Source organism: Lissotriton vulgaris, chromosome 3_1 (assembly GCF_964263255.1).
Source record: "Lissotriton vulgaris chromosome 3_1, aLisVul1.2, whole genome shotgun sequence".
Taxonomy (NCBI): Eukaryota; Metazoa; Chordata; class Amphibia; order Caudata; family Salamandridae; genus Lissotriton; species Lissotriton vulgaris.
In genome coordinates this window covers 1773208819-1773229978 of record NC_141689.1, presented here as the reverse complement: position 1 = coordinate 1773229978, position 21160 = coordinate 1773208819, and the positions used below count along the sequence as shown (strand labels likewise).

The 21160-nt window shown below is 45.3% G+C and overlaps 1 protein-coding gene across 2 annotated transcripts in view; it reads left to right on the top strand.

Annotated features, from left to right (window-relative positions):
- ADAD1 (adenosine deaminase domain containing 1) overlaps positions 1 to 21160 on the top strand; it is a 1085588-nt gene that overhangs the window by 226109 nt on the left and 838319 nt on the right. For both annotated transcript variants that reach the window (XM_086962193.1, XM_086962194.1), the window contains one exon: positions 11315 to 11503. In XM_086962193.1, the coding sequence (XP_086818319.1) occupies positions 11315 to 11503 (189 nt within the window). The remainder of the gene's footprint in view (positions 1 to 11314; positions 11504 to 21160) is intronic.

Sequence of the window (21160 nt, the reverse complement as noted above, 5' to 3'; positions counted from 1 at the left end):
CCCGGTGACCGCCACCCACATGTGCTTATTTACATTAGGTGGTGGGGGCTCTCAGGCCCCCCCGCCCCAGGGACGGCCACCCCCGGGGCTTCTTTATATTAGTTGCGGGGGGCTCTCAGACCGCCCTGGGGACCAACACCCCGGGGCTTTTAGAAAATAATGGCGGGGGGCTCATGGCCCCCACCCAAAGCCCCAGAGACTGCCACCCCTGGGGCTTTAAAAAAAATATATATGTATACCCCGTGTGAGGGGCTCAAGCCACCCCACACGCCCGGGGACCACCGCCTCCCTGGGGCTCTAAATATTTAGATGTAGCCGTCCGTGACGGACCCCCCAGCCCCGGGGACCACCACCCCCGGGGCTTTGAAAATGTGAGGGGGAGGCGCGCGGCCCTCCTCCTGGAGCCATTGATGGCCCTGTGTACCGCCACCCCCCAGATAATTTAACAACTTGACAAGAGGGGCTTCTTGCGCTTACAGTGTATTTATTAAATGAAAGGTCTATCTGGCTTAGTACTGCTCAAAGGTTGAGATACAGTCCCTTGTCTTAAACTGTAAAAATAGGCAGAGGATTCTGTCTATATAATGAATTTTTAAACAATTCTCCTCCTGAGCAATTACTATAGCAATATCTTAGGATCAATTCAAAAAAGCATCCAACAAATATCAACACAAGTCAGAAGAAATCAATCCAGTGTATTTCACAAAACTTCTTCTTTATTTTTCTTCTTTTCCAGACATTCAGTACTTTTTCTTTTCTTTCTTTTGCCAACACGTGTTTCGTCCTAACTAAATATAGTTAACGGACTTCGTCAGGGCTATAGAAAAATTAAACAGTTATAAAAATTACTAAAATTCATAAAAGTTTACATAAAAATATCATCAGTATACTACTTAACGTTTTATAAAATTCTTTCTGCTGTGCATTAAGAGGTCTATCATGGTGGAACTCACTCTTAATAATTGCAAAACAGTACAATTAATATATCATACATCTGGAATGCTCCCATCCAGAGACATTATTAATAATTTTAATCCTAAAAAAACATAGTCTCATATTAGCAGATTTATCGAATCATACCATAAATTTCCAACAATTTCTTGATAAAGAGAGGAATCAATAATAGCAGTATCAAAGCTGTCTACAATTCTCCTGATATAAATGGCTACACGTCAGACAATCTCAGAGTCTTTATAACACAGAAATATATATATGTTTTGATGCTAGACTCACCAATGAATATCTTTAATCTATGGTTTTTTGGCAAGACCTCAGATGATCGTAACTTGAAAATTCCTAGAGAGTACATATAGTTCCATTATTAAATGCATGAGTCAACAGTATTACATGTCATGCAGACCCAATAATACAATAGAAGATTTTTATGGACCATACTGTCATAGTCTACTTATTAAAGCCCTCGTGTATACAAACATTCTCGTGTGGGTGGTGGGTATTTCAACAGGTTTCTATACATTAGTATTAGCTATTCCATTGAGATAGGGTCACATACCTCAAATTGAACATATAACCAACAGTGAGATGGGGGGCCCCGTAGGAGGCTGTCCAGATCCGATTATGTTTAACCCACTAGCTTAGTATGTGGAGTCTACTATATATTAGTCTATATCAGACAAAACCAAGTATCAAATACACTTAACCTAAGGTCATACCCCTCTATTAAACAACCCAGAAATCGTTCTTATTCACTCTACCTATTCTGAACTGGTCGGTTTAAAGAGGTGGGGGGGCCCATAGGAGGCTGTCCAGATCCGATTATGTTTAACCCACTAACATAATATGTGGGGTTTAACCTATATCAGTCTAAATTAGACAAAGGACAGGTACTAAATATGCTTGACCTGAGGTCATACCCCTCTATTAAACAAGCACAAAATTATTTTTATTCACTCTACCCATCCTAAACTGGTCCGTTATTAAGTCATTATACACATGTCCCAATCTCCAATATTGAGCTACACCCATTAAGCAATAAGTCAAAGCAACAATGGGGCCAGTAGTACCTTTATAAGACGATGTCCACTAGGTATCATCTATTCTCATAAACTGCAATTTCGAGGTAAAGTCACTTCGAATCTATGAAAAAAAGGTCATATCAGAGCCTAAATATTATTAACTACCCGGTATTATATTAACGTTGTCCTCATCATTCTTACCGGATAAGTAATACATGTGCTTCGTTTCGTGGGGGTCCTGGTATAATCGGCGTCTAGCATCGGCGCCATATTTGTTAGGGGTTTTTATACTGTCCCTCTCTTCAAAAAAGGAGGGAGAAGGACTTGACTAATAATCAATCAATAAATCATAAGGTGACGATCTTACTGTACTAAATGCTGTATTTGGTTAATATATATTTATTGCAGCGCGCTTTAAAAGTCAATTTTTGAGCAGTTGAAGACGCCCTTTACAATGCGTGTTTTTGGGTTAGTGTCTATCCTGTCCTAAATTCGATTCCAAATTCCTTCTAGAGTGTATATATATTAAAAATATTGTAGAAAACGACTTTAAACAAAGATTATTCCAAGGCGGTATCCTAACAAGTCATAAGAGTTTATTGACCAACGCGGGCGCCATTTTAGAGTGGCTAATTAAATCCTCGAGTTGATAGTAATTTGAGGCTTATACTTCACTAATAGTATATCACTAAACCGGGAAAATAAATTGAACTATTCCTAACGCTGCAGTTATTATTATATATATTACCACGCACTATGACGGTCAGTTGTTCAATAATTACAGACGCCCTTTACACTACGCGGTAATAAGTGGTAGTGTCTATCCTATCATAAATTAAATTCCAATATAATTCCAAAGTATATATATACCATTACTATTGTAACAAATAACTCTAAAAAGAGTTATTACAAGGCGGTACCCTAACAAATCATTAGAATTTATTATCCACAGCGGGCGCCATCTTAAAGTGGCTAGTTGAAAACCCCGAGATAATGATAATTTAGGCTAAATATGCCTAATGTGACAAGCGAAACGAATTCTAATTCTAAGCCATGTTATAAATAAGTCTAATAAGAAATGAATTAATAGTATTAAATTACCCTATTAACTTATAGCACTCGTGTACCTTATTAGGTCATCGTATTACCCCAGGGCCGGCTCCTGCAGTGTCCCGGGGTGCACACCCCCGGGACACTGCTGTTTGCAATCTCTGTTGTATCTCTGCAGGTGTTTGACTCTCTCAGCGCCAAAATCAAGTCTGGATCTCCGGCAGACCCGCTGAAACCGGCCCAACTCAAGACCCTGGCGCCGGTTTGCCGTACCCCGGTTCTGTCCTTGATCAACCTGTCCCTCTGTTCTGGAGTGGTTCCCGTCAGATGGAAGCAGGCAGTAGTCACGCCAATTCTGAAGAAGGCGACCCTTGACCCCCTTAAACCTGAAAGCTACCGCCCTATCTCCCTTCTCCCTTGGGCCACGAAAATAGCGGAGGCCCATGTGAATGCCACTCTTACAGACCATCTTGGTAGTAGTTGTAGTGTAGTTCCTATTTTCCCAATAGGCCCTGCGCATTGGAATAACATAAACAGTAGTATCGACGTAGAAGTGCGGATCTTCCAGGCCTCCACTGACTATGCTAAACTTAATTGGGTTTGTTACCAACTAGCTCAGAGGTCACTGGAAACTTTCTTGACTGAAATAGGAAGTGATCAGCTTCCCTGGCACAGCCAAGAAGGGATTCAGTTTTCCAACAACCGTGCAACATGACAACTTTGCTCCTCAGATCAAGAGTCAATCTCTAGGGTCGTGTGAAACAATAGACAGTTATTTTACTCAGTCAGGTTGGTGCAGATTACTTTCACAATATGTAGAGAATAGAGAGACTGGCGTTGTCAATAAAGGGTAACATTTATTGAACAGTCTTTCTTCTCGTACAAGATAAATGAATTGCCACAATTGCAAGACTTGTTATTATAAAAAGTACGTACAGTAAGATAAGTATTGCGAAATAATACTGTAAAAGCATTGATATGGTTTCTTAGCCATACAATGGTTTAAAAGGAATAAAACATATATACATTCATATATACATTAGGCTAAAATACTCAACTGGTGCTTCTAACTACGCCTACCCCAGTGTACCTGACCTAAGCCTAATACTTGGGAGGGGAGTAAGTAAGTAGCTTTAAGTTAAGTTGGTTTTGCCAAGGTTTGCTTCAAGAATTCTCTCTAAGGGTTTAGTCAACACCATACCTCTGGAATAGAATGATGGAGGTCTGGTATCTCCCTCAGGGACTCGATATCCCAGTCACCCGCAAGGGTAGACTAGAAACGCCGGAGCTGGATTTCTCTGCAGGAGAAAGACAGCATCTCTTCTCAGCGCGTCGAGGAGGAGGAGGAGGGGCAGCGTCCGCGGGCAGCTTGCATCTGCTGGGCTCTTGCAGGGGACGGCTGTTCAGCTCCTAAGTTCACCACGCCATCGTTCGCTAGTTAGCAGCGTTAGCAGTAGCGATAGCAGCTATGGTATCATCAGGATGACAGCTTCTGCAGCAGCAGCGAGATAGCTGGCAGCATCAGCTTCAGCAACACAACAGCAAACAGCAGCGATGGCATTGATAGCTTCAGCACAGCGTTTGCTTAAGGCAACGTTGGTAATATTTATACCTGAAAGGTACCTTGTTTGATGTAAGTTTTTGGACATAAGACGTCAATAAAGATGTCACTAGGAAGTGATCGTTTATCAGTGCTCATTAGAGTTCTATTACTAATCAAAACACAGCAAGCGGGGATTTCCAGGTTGCTGAGTTTTTATCTTGTTGAAGAACTCTGAGTGTTAATCTAGGAATCTCAGATAGTAACTTCTGCTATGTCATTGCACTAATTGGTTGCAAAGGAAGTGGCAGAGAAAGCTATTCTGGAATGTGGCTCTGTTCGTGTGAGGCCAGAGACGAGTTTCTGAATATTGCACTTAAACGGTTATGCCAATATAGGGAATAAATGGATTTATAGCCGAATAGGGGCATAAGGTCACAGTATCGATCAGGGTCCTAGATTAGCACGCAACAATTCTCGACCCTACCCAGAACGGGTTCCGTGCGGGTCACAGCACGGAGACGGCCCTTCTCTCGATGGTCGAGCATCTGCGTTCCGTGCTGGATTCTGGTCGCACGGCGGCACTATTGTTATTAGATCTCAGTGCCGCCTTCGACACGGTCTCGCACGGGATTCTGATTCGGCGTCTTGAGGAGGTGGGCGTTTCTGGCTCCGCCTTGCACTGGTTTCGATCCTTCCTTACGGATAGGTCATTCCAGGTGGCGATCCCGCCCGGTAAGTCGTCATCCTACCCGTTAGACCAGGGAGTCCCACAGGGGTCATCACTGAGTCCCACCCTTTTCAATCTGTATGTGAGACCGTTGGCTGCGGTCGTCAAGCGGTGGGGCCTGACCATGGTCTCTTACGCAGATGACACGCAGCTGGCGGTCACACTGAGTGGAGACTCAGACCTGGAGGCTCCCAGGTTCTGTGATGGTCTGCGGGAAGTGGCTAACTGGATGAATTCCAACTGTCTCCAGTTAAACACCAAGAAGACTGAGATTATGGTGGTTGGTAAACAGGTGGCTTTGTGGGGTGACAAATGGTGGCCTTCGGAGTAGGGTGTGACTCCCCTCCCAGTGGCAGAGATAAAAAACCTGGGGGTGTGGCTTGATCCTTCTCTGAGTTTCATCTGTCATACCAAGAAGGTGGCGGCTTCATGCTATGGCATCATCAGAGGACTTCGACCCATCCTCAAATTCTTTGATGCACCCACAAGACAGCTGGTGGTCCAAGCATCAGTGCTGTCTATGCTGGACTATGCCAGCTCCCTACTGGCGGGGGTTAACCAGTCAGAATTTCTGCGGCTCCAGCGGGTTCAAAACGCTGAGGCCTGACTGGTGACAGGTCTGCCTAGGCGGTGCTCGGTGTCCAATGCCCTGCACTCTCTCCACTGGCTCCCTGTGCAGCAGAGGAGTAGATTCAAGGTTCTCTGCCTTGCATTTAAAATCCTCAAGGGTACTTCCCCCACAAATCTTGGAGAAACTGCTGATCCCCTATGTCCCCTCTCGCACTCCTAGATCGCTAGGCCAGAACTTAGCAGTGGTCCCGCGTTTTAAGTTGAACAGAATTGGTGGCCGCTCCTTTCGAGTCCTGGCAGCGAGCTGGTGGAATTCTCTTCCTCCACATATCCGGGCCATCGATGAGCTCCTTCAGTTTAGACGGGCTATCAAGACTTTTTTATTTGTTTAGCTCATCTGTTGTGTCTCTTCTCCTTTCTGCCCGCTTTTAATGCTGTGTTGTGTTTACCTTCTCAAAGCGCCAGGACGCCCCTTTGCTGGGGCAGCTGTGCACGGTGCAAATAAAAATAACATAACATAACAGGGTGGGAGCCTCGCGGCTTCCACCATGTCATTGCAAACTGCTTTGCTTCATTGAAGCAAGAGCAGGTTTCCCTGCTCTCGCTTCAGTGAAGCAAAGCAGATTGATTTTCCACATGGGGAGCAGCATGTTAGCTGCTCCCCATGTGGAAAAGCAATACTGGCTCCCGCAGGACACGGGGAGCCGGCTGGGACCGTGGGGGGATTGGGGACCTTCCCCACGGTCCCCAACGAAAAGGGCAAGCCCTGGGGGATGGGGTCCCCGGGGCTACAAGTGGCCCAGGAGGGAGAGCCACGCGGCCCCCCCTCCTCAGAAATAAATACATTTAAAAAAAAAAGAACAAAAAGGCCGTCCCCGGGGGATGGGGTCCCCGGGGCCATAAATGGTCTAAGAAGGGGGCAAAGCAGCCCCCCTCCTAAAAGTAAAATAAGAAAAAGGCCAGGCCCCGGGCGATGGGGTCCCCGGGCCAATTATGGCTTCGGGAGGAGGACCATGCGGTCCCCTTCAAAAGTAATATTCTTTTTAAAAATAATTTTTTTTAAAAAAGGGGTCAGGCCCTGGGTGATGGGGTCCCCAGGGCCAAAATATTAGGTAAAGAACGGGGGCCACACCATCCCCCTTCTTAAAACAAAACAAAAAAGAAAGACTGGCATCGCGCCGGAGGCCACGCCCCCTTCTTGCAGCACTCTGCAAAAGAGAGGGGGAACGAATTCCACTTTAATACTGGGGGTCCCTGGGGGCCAACTAGCCCACCAGGAACCTCCAGTATGTGGCAGGGGGCTGCGATGCAGAGAGGTGTTCTGAGGCCATGCCCCTTTTTTACACCTCTCCGTGACGCTAACTGTAGGTAGCTGGTGGGCTAATTGCACCCCAGGGACCCTCTGTATTCAAGGGGAGTTAATCCCCCAACTTAAAACCCGCCACGGGCGAGTTTGCACAGTGGTGAAGGGAGGGGGCGGGCCTGAGTTCCCATGTGTGCAATCACACCCTCTTGCACGGTTTAAGTTGGGTAATTAATTCCTTGTCAATCCTGAGGGTCTTTGGGGGCCAACTAGCCCACCAGGTACTTCCAGTAAGCGCCATGGAGCTGCGTTGCAGAGTGTTGTCAAAAGGGGCGTGGCCTCTGAACACCTCTCTGCAACGCAGCTCTGTGGAGCTTTCTGGAGGTAGCTGGTGGGCTAGTTGCACCCCAGGGACCCTCAGTATTCAAGGGGAGTTAATCCCCCAACTTAGAACGCTCCACAGGTCGTGTTTGCATCGTCACCTCAGGCCCCGTCCCCTCACCACTGTGTAAACGCACCCTTTGGCTGTTCTAAGTTGGGAGACTAAGTCCCCTTGGATCCTGAGGGTCCCTCCAATAAGCGCCACAGAGCTGTATTGTGTTGTGCTGCCTACTGGATGTACCTAGTGGGCTAGTTGGACCCTAGGAACCCTCCGGATTGAAGGGGAATAATTTCCCCAACTTAAAACGTGCCACAGGGCGTGTTTGCACAGTGGTGAAGGTGTAGGGAAGTGGCTCTATATATACTGGACCGAAGTAATCAGCAGAACTACGAATTCATATTTACTCACCTGTTATCAGGAGAGACCTCTATTCTGCATCTTTGAGCCCAGTACTGATCCTGAAAAGTAATTCTAACCGTACTTACCAGTAACTTGAATTTCCTTCCATTACCAGTAACTTGAATTTCCTTCCATAGGCTAACATTGACTGGCTTCGCTTGGAACTTCTTGTACGTGTCGTACAAATATTCCTCTAAAATCAGCCGAACTACAAATTCACTCCAAACCAGGAAGTTTTGGCAGCCATCTTGTGCCTCGGTAGAACCAAGGCACAAGAAAGCAGGAAAACAAACGTGTAGAACTCAAAAAGGGGGCAGGGTAGAAGCACCCTGACCCCCTAGGCCTGCTCAGGGGGTCTCACAAGGACCCCCAGGTCCCCCCCAATTATTTTTTTTGTGAAAAATCGCGGGGTACGCGCACCGGACGCGTACCTCCGCTTAGGTACGCGTACGGTGAGTGCACTTGGCGATTTAAACAAATATATATATATACATTTTTGGGGGGCCTGGGGGGGGGGGTTCTTGTGAGACCCCCTGAGCAGGCCTAGGGGGTCAGGGTGCTTCTACCCTGCCCCCTTTTTGAGTTCTACATGTTTGTTTTTCTGCTTTCCTGTGCCGCAGTCTACTGAGGCACAAGATGGCTGCCAACAATTTCTGTTTTGGAGTGTTGACAGACATTGGCAGTAAATCAGCATGCAGCTCGCGCACGCGAAAGTCCGCGTACGTGTGCGCACGGTACACGTACGGTGCGCACTTATAGATGTATAAATTTTTTTTCCTTTTGATTTTGTCAGGAACTACTCGAGGGATTTACACCATTTAAGCAAAAGGGCGATCTTCGAACCGAACTCTACCTGTCTGCCAAATTTGGTGTAACTCCGTTCAGCCGTTCGGGCTGTAGCCGTGTCTAATCGTCCTATGGAAAATAACATGGGGAAAACACGTTTTGGGACCCCCCAAAAACTCAGTTTTTGTTGCTTTGAGCCTGCATTAAAAAGCGTTTCTTCAGCAAGAAGTTGTTTGTGTGTTTTCTGACCTAAATGGAGAAGTCAGAAGTCGAATTTATGTATATATGTGTATGTATGTATGTGTATGCATATGTATATGTATGTATATGTGTGTATATATATATGTGTGTGTGTGTGTGTGTGTGTGTGTGTGTGTGTGTGTGTGTGTGTGTGTGTATATATATATATATATATATATATCTATTGTTCTTCTGTGTGCATTCCTGTTCTAGTTGCCTTTTCCCTCCGGACTATTGAGTGTCTGAAATGCACCCACAAGACCTGTCTGTGTTCTGGCAATCCTCACAGCTGTAGTTCCGGAATTTTGCCACAGATAATCATGATTAAAAAGATGGCAATGAAATCAGTTGGTGTTCCTTGCCTGTACAGCTGTACAGATTTCTGCATTTGTGTATATTCATTCATGTTTTCTAATGCCATGTATTGGAGCCTATTACGTTCATGCTTTCTAATGCTAGCGGATTTAAATTTGTTGCTAAAGTGCTACCTTTCTGAACTCCTAAATTGCCCGTCCTTCTTGTAGCGTTTCCTGGCAATGCTGCCTTTTCATGAACAGACACCTTGGTTTTCTTGTGTGTGCAACAAAGCCTTGCTCTCAATAAACAGGATGAGCAGTGGGATAATACAATATATATATATATATATATATATATATATATATATATATATATATATATATATATATATATATATATATATATATATATATATATATATATATATATATATATATATATATATATATATATATATATATATATATATGTGTATAGATATATATATTGTGTATAGATATATATATAGTGTATATATATATATATAGTGTATATATATATATATAATGTATATATGTATATATATATATATGTGTATAGATATATATATTGTGTATAGATATATATATAGTGTATATATATATATATAATGTATATATGTATGTGTTTGGGGCATTCAGGGGCAGTCATGGTGGATATGTTGCCACTGACTGCGTGACGAGCTAGCCTTAGCACTTAATTTCTGCCACAGGTCTGACATAAAAACAGTTTCTGAGCCTTGTGAAAAGACCCCCGCTTTCCTATTCTAACAAGGCAGAGAAAATATTTCTGGATTGCAGCAATGGTCGCAGGCGATGGGAAAAGTAAGCACCTCTTTAGGGCTGGCCTTGCCTACATGGCAGTTTTCTGACAAGATAGTGCGTTGTGTGTGATCACAATTCACCCTCACCCCAGATAGGAGTCACACCAGAGAGGTAGGAGACTGGATGACAGAGAGAGACGAGCAGCACGACCAACACTCCTTTGATGTGACTCTCTCTGGTGTTAAGTCTCTGGTCATAGTGCAGGTATTCGTAGACTATCCGTAGCTAGCGTGACCCTCTAGTTAACAAAAGAAAATGCACGTAGCTCGTAAGTGTTAATCCTAAATACATGATGCTCTAAAACAAACCTACAATAACCATGTGTGTTCGCTGAATCATGAAAGGTGTGTCAGGTTGAACCTAAGCCAGGAGGGAGTGAAGTTTGTAAGCCCCAAACTCTGACAAATAATCAATACATCTGAGAAGGAAAAGTCAATCGGAGAAACAGCCAGACAGTCACAACAGAGTCCAGAGAGCAAGGGGCAGCAAACATGCAACTGTGTCCTAGTTGAAAAGGTAAATCCACAGTAAAATGCCAGAGCCAAAATAGAATCTGAAGAGCAAGGTCAGTGTAAACAAAGGGGAAAGACACAGTAGTACTTAAAATCCAAAGACCAATGTCTGTATACAGGCTAGGATGTTAAGGAACAGAGGAACCCTACAGGGAGAAAATAACAAAGGTAAGGCACGGCACCAGTGGACGAACTAGCAACTGTGGACACGCTGTACAACGGGAAGTTGCCAGACCACTTCCCAGTGTCCAGAAGTTTAAATGCTGCTTGTGAGCCAAAAGTCCAGTCCCTGACCCAGGTCGATTGACTATTCACAAAGCCCCTTCCGCCATTGACTGGTGCACCACAGTATTAATGGGACAAGCTTCTCAGTTTTCTCGTACTCCTAAGACCTCAGCGCCTTGCTGTTTCCTGAGAGGTGGATTTTAATTTTTGTGGACTAAGAAGAAATGGTTGTGAGGATGTAATATTGAAGGATGTAGGTGTAATTGATATTATTGTAACCTTGTGATTGCTCTCTTTTTATTGTCGTTAAAAAAGCAAGTTAAAAAAAATGCATTGCCATATAGCAAATCCCATCATTTGCACTGTTTGAGGAGCTTTTTCGCTCACTAAAATGTTGTGTAACCAAATGAATCGTCAATTTACTGCAGCAGGTGTTTTCATTTTATCTTGTTATTTTTTTAGGTTTTTGTCCAGAACCCTTTTTATCTCAAGTTGTAGTGCCTCCTTCAACTGCATCTCTTCCTCCCAAAAAAATACCGAAAGAATTGATAATGAAGTACAGACGTGGAGAAATTAACCCTGTATCTGCTTTACATCAAGTTGCACAGATGCAGCGCTTGGAGTTACTATTGAAGGAAACCGTTGCTACTGGTATGCTGATAGTCTTCATATTCTCACGTCTTTCGTCCACACCACCAGGGCCAGATTATTTCCCTCCATGGGTTCATACTCCATTGTATTGCGTTCACTTTTTTGTATTGAGAAAAAATAACAGCTAGGCCTGCTGCAGTTTTGGATGCTAGTCACTGTAAGGACGTTAACATTACATTTCCACAAGTGCTGCTTTAAATACCATGCGGCCTGTCAAAATGTTTTCTTTTCACTGGTTGATTTGCAGTTTTTAGACTGCTACAGCGTAGGCCTGGGTTTGGAGTATCTTTGTAGTTGGAGGTACAATAGGTGCTGCAGGTAGCTTGTCGTGTTTAACTTCCAGACCCTGGGTACTCCTTGCACCAAACATTAGGACCTTTATAGGTAAGTTAAATATGCCAATTAGAAGTATTACAATTCAAACATGTTTAAAGGGGAGCACAGGCCCTTTACCACTGGTTAGCAAGGTAAAGTGAGCAGAGTTCTAACATCAGCTAAAAAAATAATCCTGCAAAAGGTGCGAAGTAGGGAGTGACAGTGCAGAAAAGGCAAATTTACTACACAGTTCCAGTTTCTTATTTATAGAAATGAAATATTTCCGTACGTTCTTTTAACCCTTTTACCGCGGTGTAGAATCCGCCCCAGTGCGGACGTTTCCGTGCGCGGCGGGGCCGCGTCGGCCAACGGACTTGCACAGCACTACGAAGGTAGTGCTCGCGATGGCTGTTGGCCGACGTACGCAATAGGTTAAAAACTAAACAAAACTGCACCTGTTTTACTATACATAAAAACTTCACTAACATTAATTTGTTCCAGTGTCCCCGTAGTTAGACACATTCTGCACTACAGTTTAATTTCCCTTTTTTTTGCTGGCTTTCTTCTGCTACCACATGTTTATTTTTAAAATAAAGTAGTAATACCATACACCTGTCAATGTAGCCAGCTTTTCCTTGCTGTTTAAGTCTCTCCTACTGGACCACACATGCGCTGTCTGTAGTGAAGCACATTGGATGCCTAATAAGAATATAGTGCTTGCTTACCATTCATAGGCTTTCCTGTAATTCTCATTTGCCTGCTTATTATTTGTGTTTCAGCTTGTCAATCTTGTTTGCTCCTCCCATGGAGGATGGCCTCTTTAGCATCACTTTTGATTGGCTGGCATATGTGCTTCAGTTGTTTTTTTGTTTCTTTCCAATCAAGCATGGTACATTTTTTTCAGCTGTCTCCCTTGTGTACTTCTCTCTATTTGCACTCTATGTTGCTGTGTGCTTTGTCATCATGTGCTCCCCATTGCTGTCTCTCCTATGTGCTTCCCTGTTTGGTCAACGTTTTTCTGGCCAGTTGCTTCTCCTACTCATGCCCTGTGTTGCTTCCGTCCCTGTGTTGTTTGAACTCTCAATGTTGCTTCAGACCCTACTGTAGGAGAGTAGGGTCTGCAATCCTATGATCACCCAGATTTGTTGCTTTTGTTTCACTGGTTTACGACTTTCTCTGGCTGTGGGCCTGCCAATCAGACCCACAGCCTGGCTGTTCTCTCTCTAAATTACAACATGTACCCTAGGTGCATTTACCAATTGGTACTGGGCCACCTTATCAGACCCTGTAACTCAGGGCATAGGTGTACCCAGGGCCTACCAGGGGCTGAAGCATGTATTATGCCACCCCTGACTGGCCTCCTAAATTTGACACAACTGGCTGCATGACAGCTGGGGCAAAGTCGTGTAATCACCCTTTGCTGTAGATATAGTATACCTATATCTAACCCTAAAAATGGACACACAGATTCCTATCAGTCACTCCTATGGCAGGCCTTAACAATCCTGGAGGCAGAGTGCTTGGAATCGTGTGAGATGGTGCTCTGGCATGAGCTGAGCCTGTCTGCAGCTTGCGGAACCAAGTCCTAATAGCTGTTCCATGATAACACATACCATATACTCTTAAGTGCATTATAATCCTCGCGGTTAAATGCTATCTTTGGTATTGCTTTATCAAAACATGTCGAGTAAGGTGTCATACGAATTGGAATACTAACCCCTCGCCAATTCTGGCAACGGGGTTAGCATTCCACCCTTCTAGAGGGACACGACATGTATGTAACTGTGAACCCCGGTTAAAGTTAAACGAAGCCTCAGCTCCACAAAATGGATGCTGCCACCACAGACACGAGTCTGACCCCCTGCAGCTGGGAGTCCTTCCAGCGAGGGGAGCCTGGACAAAGGGTTTCCTGTCAAGGGCGGTGCTAGCACCGTCCCAGACAGGGTTTTGTGTATCCTGGGTAGGCAGGGCTTTACAGGAAGGTGACTGCTGAGTGGCACCCCGGTGCTCACTACGCATAGGCCGGTCAGAACCAGTTCCAGGGGCACACCAGCCCCTGGCCTGGGGAAAGTCCGGCATGGGAGAGAGGTGTAACCACCCCCCTCCTGGTCCCACCCATAGGCAGGACCTAGTCACCGGGTCAGCCCCCTTTTTTAGTATAAAGATAGGAGCGGGCCCCCTGTTCAAATTAGATCATCTTTGGAATCAAGACACGACTTTCTGCGAAAGACATCAAGATTTCCTTCTTCAAGATTCTCCCTTGTGGCTAAGGAGTAGTCACCCTGCATCAAGCAGGCACCATCCTAAGAACACTGCGGTCTGCTGCAAGTCCTTCCTCAGGAATCCGACGACCCAGCTCGACGAGACCCGGCTTCCCTGGCACCTCTGACCTCTACTCACCTCTACAGCCAAGCTGAGAACTGTGAGTGCGACGAGACCTCGAGGGACCGACGATCGCCAAGACTGCACGACTTCTTTGCAACAAGCCCACCGTGTGCTCCACTGGTGAGTGCTTTGGGGTCCGAGAAGCCCCAACCCTGAGCAGCTCCAGCACCGAAGATCAGCCCTCCAGCATCTCCACGATCTGCGTGGGGCCCTTCTGCTTTTGCCTGCTCACCGCGCTGTGTGGCTACTAGCCGGCTGGCTTGTGGCCTTCTTCACGACGCCCGACGACATCACTGCTGCTGGTCTGGTTGCTCCAGACTGTCCCTTGCTTCCTTCTTCAAGAGAAGCACCCCGGACCCTCCTGGTCCACTGCAGACGCCATTTTGAGTCCACCGCGTGGGCTTGAATTTGCCAAGGCTTTGTTGCCCAATCCTGGGTCCAGCGACGCCGACAGCTTCATCCCTCATGGGACAGCTCGCTCCTCCATCCTGGTCGCCGACAACGCCTCCTGGTCCGTGAGATCTGCGAGCACAGCGTCCCCCACTCACCTAGTCGAGGTGACTACCATCCGGTGCCCTCCTGGTGCCACCTGACTACTGGCTAGTAGTCTCGAACTTGGTCCCCTCTGCTTTCAGGTGTCATCTCTCTTCGATCCAGGCTTGGATCCATCGAACTCTCTTCACTGGTCGCCTGCCAGCAACTTCTTTCTTCCAGGCTCCTGGTCCGTCTACGAGGATTCCCGACGTCTTTTGAGACCTATGCAGCTGCAGCCCCTGGGCTAGGTAACTTCGGCATTTTGGTGCCCCAGCATAGCCTCACTATCCAAGGGTCAGAATCCACTTTCGTTTTCCTCCTACCAGGTCGAGTTCGCCCGAGAACACTAACTCTGTGAAATCTAGCTACCATAGACTTTGTCCCGCATCCCGCGTGAGAGTGCACACTCTGCACCAGAGTCCCCTAGGCCTCCTAGAAGTAATCTGAAGATTCTATAGTCAAGACCTAGCGATTCCAAAGCCTATTAGTACTGTACTTACCTGCTAGTAATTTCGCATTCCACTTTCAGAGTATATGGTTTTCCGTGCCCCTCGGGCATTTGTATATACTGTGCTAACTTAAGTATTTTCGTAAGAGTTTTGTTTTGTGCTTAGTACCCTGTCCTCATAAAGAGTACAGGGCTGTTGTGATTCTTAATAAATATCTTGTTTATTTTCATAACACTTGTGTGGTGTCCTTTCACTGGGTATTCAAGGGATATATGTGTGGTATAACAGCTGGCTTAACACGCCCTCTCGAGTCTTTAGCCTTAGACTGCTCGTATCCACGCTACTAGGATAGCTGGTCTATAAGGTTGACTTACAACCAATCATCAATAAGGGTTGCTGGACTGATACATAGTGTTCACTAGAATAGTGAGCACTGCATATCAGGCCACCTTCTCACACCTACCGCCCTCTTTAAAAGAAATTTCAATGAACCATTATCAGTGTTGGTGGTCTACAAAGTCTTCTGGCACCCCTAGCGTTGTTGCGCTGAACTCGTTGTCTTTCTTTTTTCAGTGCCTCCAACAGTTGTGTGGTGCACAGTCTTTGAATAGTTTTAGTGTTTATTAGGCAATTTCTGTGGGTTTTCAGCAATAATGTTGTCTTTTTTTACTTTGTCTCCTCCCAAGTGTTCAAGCTTTAATTGTTTGTAAAACCTGAACGAGGTAAATTGTGCTCCTCACCAATCTTCAGCTGTCATCCTCTTCTGATATTTCTCTGAGCATTCTCCCAGAGGTGCTTGGGGAAAGGCAGTCAATTAATTCCCTGGGCACAAATATATTTGCTTTTGGCAGTTTGGCTCAACATTCCGTAAATGTGACTCACCTACAAGCACAGTACTTATGTGGTCTGTGAGAGTTGGCAACATTGGATGTCAAATAGAACTTTCAGAGTGGTGTGGCTCACTGGTTAGAGGCGGCAGACCCGGAAGCAGAAGACGGCCTGGGACCAGGGTTCAATTCCTGACGCGGCAGGGTCGTAAACCAGGGTCAGCGGACTCGATAATTCTCGCCTCGGTGCCTACTCTAACCAGCGATCACACTCGGCAACTCTGGGCATTAGCTTGCCTCATCTCCACAACGGCCCCCCACAAACGCCTGGGATGCCTGGTTTCACCTGGCGATACCCAGGAGGGAACATCTCACAGGGAAAGCCAGGATGGGTTCCCCAGCGGTCTATAGCGCCAGGACGCCTCCGGGTAGCAGTGCGCTTTACAAGACACACACATTTAAATTTACATTTACATTTACTTAAGGATATGCTGGAGGACAGAGTGGCGAATTCCAGGAAGATTTATTTATTTATTTATGCAATTTGTATAGCGCGCAAATACCCGGAGGCGTCTCGGCGCTGAGAAACAGTATCACAGAGCAGACAGAAATGGCATTTACTGGTTGAAAAGGCACATTTTTACTGGCCTCCTAAAGATGAGAACAGAAGGGCTGGCCCTGATGTGGGCGGGCAGGGTGTTCCACAATTTTGCAGTGGCGATTGAAAAACATCTGTCCCCCATGACAATTTCTGTGTTCGGGTGATGGTAAGAAGGCCAGCTGAGGAGGAGCGCAGGAGTCTACTCGGGGTGTAACTTCCTAGTAACCTTCTTAGGAACTTGTGTCCTGAATTGTTAACCGCTCTATATGCAATACAGAGAGCTTTAAATTAAATTTGATTTCTGACTGGCAGCCAGTGGAGCTGGCGTATAGCTGGGGAAATAGATTTGAACTTGGGTGTACCTGATAGGATTCTAGCTGCTGAATGTTGAATTAACTGCAATTTGTTCAGTACTTTTTCCTGAGCATTTAAAAAAAGGCCATTACAATAGTTGATCTTAGATAAGATTAAGGTGCACATCAGAGTTTTTCCTGCATTCGGTGGGAGAAAAGGTAGAATTTTTCTGATCTTTTTGAGAGTGAAAAAGAAACCGACTCAAGGTCATTGGCATGATGTATAAACCAGAGTATCATCGAACAACACTCCCAAATTCCTAACCTTTGATTCGGGAAGAGGGGGAGGTCCCAATTCGGTTGGCCACCAGCTTGGGACTAAGTTACTGAAGGTCATTACCTCAGTTTTTTTCAGAGTTTAATTTCAGGCAGTTGTGAGACATCCATAGACTGATACGCATTCCTTCCTGAAATTTGGCTGCCACTTCTACTCCGTCATTATGGATGGCAAGTACAAGTTTGGTGTCGTCAGCGTTGGAGGTCAAGCCCATCCCATGGGTTTTGATGGTGATAGCCAGATTCAACAAATATATATTAAATAGTGTCGGACTCAGGGAAGATCCCTGAGATACCCCACATGGGAAGGAGAAGACCGGAGATTTGAAGTCACCCAGCTTGACAGAATGTGTCCGACTATCAAGAAAGGAAATGAGTACGGATCTGGCTGTTTGGCTGGCCAATGGCAGAGACACGGTCGATCAGGATGGTATGATCGACCGTGTCAAATGCAGCGGACAGATCCAGGAGGATAAGAACCGCTGCACCACCCTTATCCAGAATCATCCTGATGTCGTCAGAAGCCTTAATAAGAGCTGTTTCTGTACCATGCTCCTTCCTGAACCCAAATTGTGTATCATCAAGCAGGTCATTTGTGTCAATGTAATGGGTAAGTTGCATATTTATGATTTTATCTATGATTTTCGATGGAAGAGAGAGACCTGCTATTGGGCTGTAATTTTTAGGATCCAGCGGGTCCTTGTTGGATTTCTTGAGTAAAGGTTTGATAATGGCCTTTTTCCAGTTTGTAGGATAGACTGCAGTGTTGAGCATAGAATTAAAAATGTCACTGAGGGGGGGGAGGAGCTTCGCGGGCAACAAAGATGGCCGTGTGAGCTCGGAGCTCCGAAGACCCTCCGATCCTCTGAATTAATCCTGTCGTCTATCCTGTCTCACGGAAGTGAGAACATGTTGTTGAACTGCTGCTGATGCGGGACTAGTTTTCCGATTGAAGATCCGAGACCCCCAGGTGGAGTTACACCGTGGTGAAGATTGGGGACGACCACGCCATCAGTGCCCGGGCTTACATGGGCGACTGTGGCGCTGCTGCACGGTGGTTGGTCGTAGGAGTGAACGACTGCCTCACCTCAAGGTGTCACCCGGGTTACTCTGGAGACTGATGTACTGACTGAGCGCTGGACGCGGATACTACCGCCTGCCGACTTGGGAGCCCGACGAGGACCAGGGGGTCTTCCCGATTGAGTGGGCTCCTTGCCCAACATGGCTGGCAGAGGCGACTCGGACGGAGGGAAACATTGAGGGTGCATTGAGCTGAAACATGTTGACCTCAATGCACTACGCCACTATATAGTTATTATTTAAAACTATTAGGCGTTGTTTTTAAAGCTTGACCCTAGGATCATACCTATTAAATTTAATTTTGGTCCTAGCAGTTAATTTTACTCTCACTGTTCTTTCACATTTTTTCTCACTAGCACTGCACTCCATTAGCACTACCTGTGAAACACTGTGGTCTAGAAAATATCTTCAAAATCCATCTCCGCATCACTACTAGGTGCGTTGGGTGAGATCTGGATTTATGATATATCTCCCACGTGACGATATTCCACCAGTTGGGTGGGCTGATGGGAATTTCTTTTCAGCCCAGTGTTATCACTTGTGTGTTTTGATGGACTCACGGTTCTAGATCTGACACAACACACAAACAGTCTTGTGGACCTGGCAACTCTTTTCTGTTTTTCTAGATACACTAGATGGCCTAGTCACTAACAATAGTAGTATGTCCTGCCTTATGAGTAGGTAGGGAGACCAGCTGATGTAAGCCTAAAGATAACCGATCGTGGATTAAGGTGAAGGCTTGTGAATCTGTAGGACATTCCAAATGGAAATTGAAGTCCCCCAAGATGGTAAAATCTGGTGAAACAGCAATTGTTTCTAATAGAGTTTGTAGTTCTATGAGAAAATCGGAACGAGAGCCTGGTGGACGATATGTTAGCGTTCCTTTGAAAGATAGTGTTGGAGAGTGTAAGGGAAAATGTTAGTGCTTCGCATGTTGAGAAATTCAGGGTATCGGTTTTGATTGTAAATTTATTCCTGTAGATAATTGCCAATCCCCCGCCCTTCTTTCCCTTTCTGTCTTGTCTGAATAGTCAGTAGCCATTGGGGGTGGCAGCACAAAAATCGGGGTCCGGGGATAAATCCCCCCAGGTTTCAGTTAAAAATAAGAGGTCCAAATTGTAATGGATGAAGAGATCCTGTATTTCGAGCTTGTGCTTGGGTAGGGATCGAACATTTAGGAGCCCAAGGTAAATAGTGTTGGGTTCTATCTTGAGCCTACGTATAGGGCAAATAGAGAATTGTTTATTGCATAGCGCATCCTTTTTAAAAGGAAAGCACAAATGGTTGTTATAGGGATTATTTATATCAAGCAACTGAATGCTGGAATAAGTATAGGGTTTAGAGGTTGATATTGTGTTTGAATGACCAGGGGGGTTGGCCCTGGGCTCGGTCCAGGCGCGGACGGGCGCAGACAGGCTTGCCTTTGGCGCGCCTGCTGCGCGCGTCCGCTGCACGTTTGCTGCATCCGTCTGATTTGTAGTGCTCGCCTAATTGAAACCGGGACACTAGATCATGTAGCCTGGCCACTGGATGTGATTGAACTGTCCGTAGAATCCTCTGTAGCATTAATGAAACATACATGGATGTGCTGTACTTCTTCTTCTGATGTCTAGGCTTAGTTAATCAAAATGCCTTTTGATGGGCAATGACTGGGATGAAGGTGTATGATTAAATAATCACTGGGGTTTACCCAAATCACCCTCCTATACTGTGGTAAATAAAATTATTTACACTGTCGGAATTTCTATAGATATCAAAGAAGAGTTAATCCATAAAATGAGGAGCAGAGTCCGTGGTCTTCGAGTAAAAGGGACTTTATTCCAGAACTCGAGTTAAGGGAGAGCTCCTTCACCAAGCTGGTTCAGGAGTAGTCTGCTTTACTTGAAACATGACAGCACTTATATACATTACTTGCACAATCAAAAGAAGGAGTTCCCTGGGCATGATTCAATTATTTGTGATACAATCATACAGAAGACATAGCAGGCTTGTTTTCGTTTAAAGAATGACTTGAATCATATTTGTTAGACATAGACAAACACATGGCATCAGGGTGATTGTGGTGACAAGTTACAGAGTTACTAGTGTCTGGGGACAGAGAATCGAGGCATTGTTACGGGGTCATTTCTGTCAGAAAGGGTAAAGAGAACGAGGCATTGTCTGCTCCTTACTTTCACACAAGGGCGGTGATGTTTCACAATGGTATGTGTGTATAGCTGGGAAGAAGGAGAATGGGCCGTGTTTAACTATTCTCTTCGTGTCTATCTTGTGTACTTGATAAGTTTACTCTTGATTGTTGACCCAAACCGTGGCTGCCCCCGCAAGCTGAGAGATCATTGATGACCGAGATCTGCTTGTTCCTTGATAGTTAGGGAGGGGGAGAATTTGACGAGGCAACCATCTAACTGACTCCGTTCTGTTTTAAGGAAAATGTCGAACAGGACGGAAACCCGTAAGATACATGATGGCTGGTAATCATTCTTTGCATGTGCCAGTACAACAAAAAGAAGACAGGCTAGAGGGGGGTATAACAGGATTCATGCTTAAAGTAGAAAAACCGGCTTGCCTGGTCGATGTTAGGGTGGATAGGGTGCATGATGGGACACCAGGAAGAAAAGAGGGTTTTTAGTCAACTTTCCACAATACCTGGGTAAGGAAACTACATATTACGCAGAAAAAATGGCATGGAGGAATCAATATCTCTTCAATTACTTAGTCATAGGGGACATCAAATTACCCTATCACTAGAACAAAATCCCATTTCAATTTATAAAGAGCTCATTTAAATGGTACACATACCACGGAGACCTACTTTGAAAGAATCGATCATTGTTTTA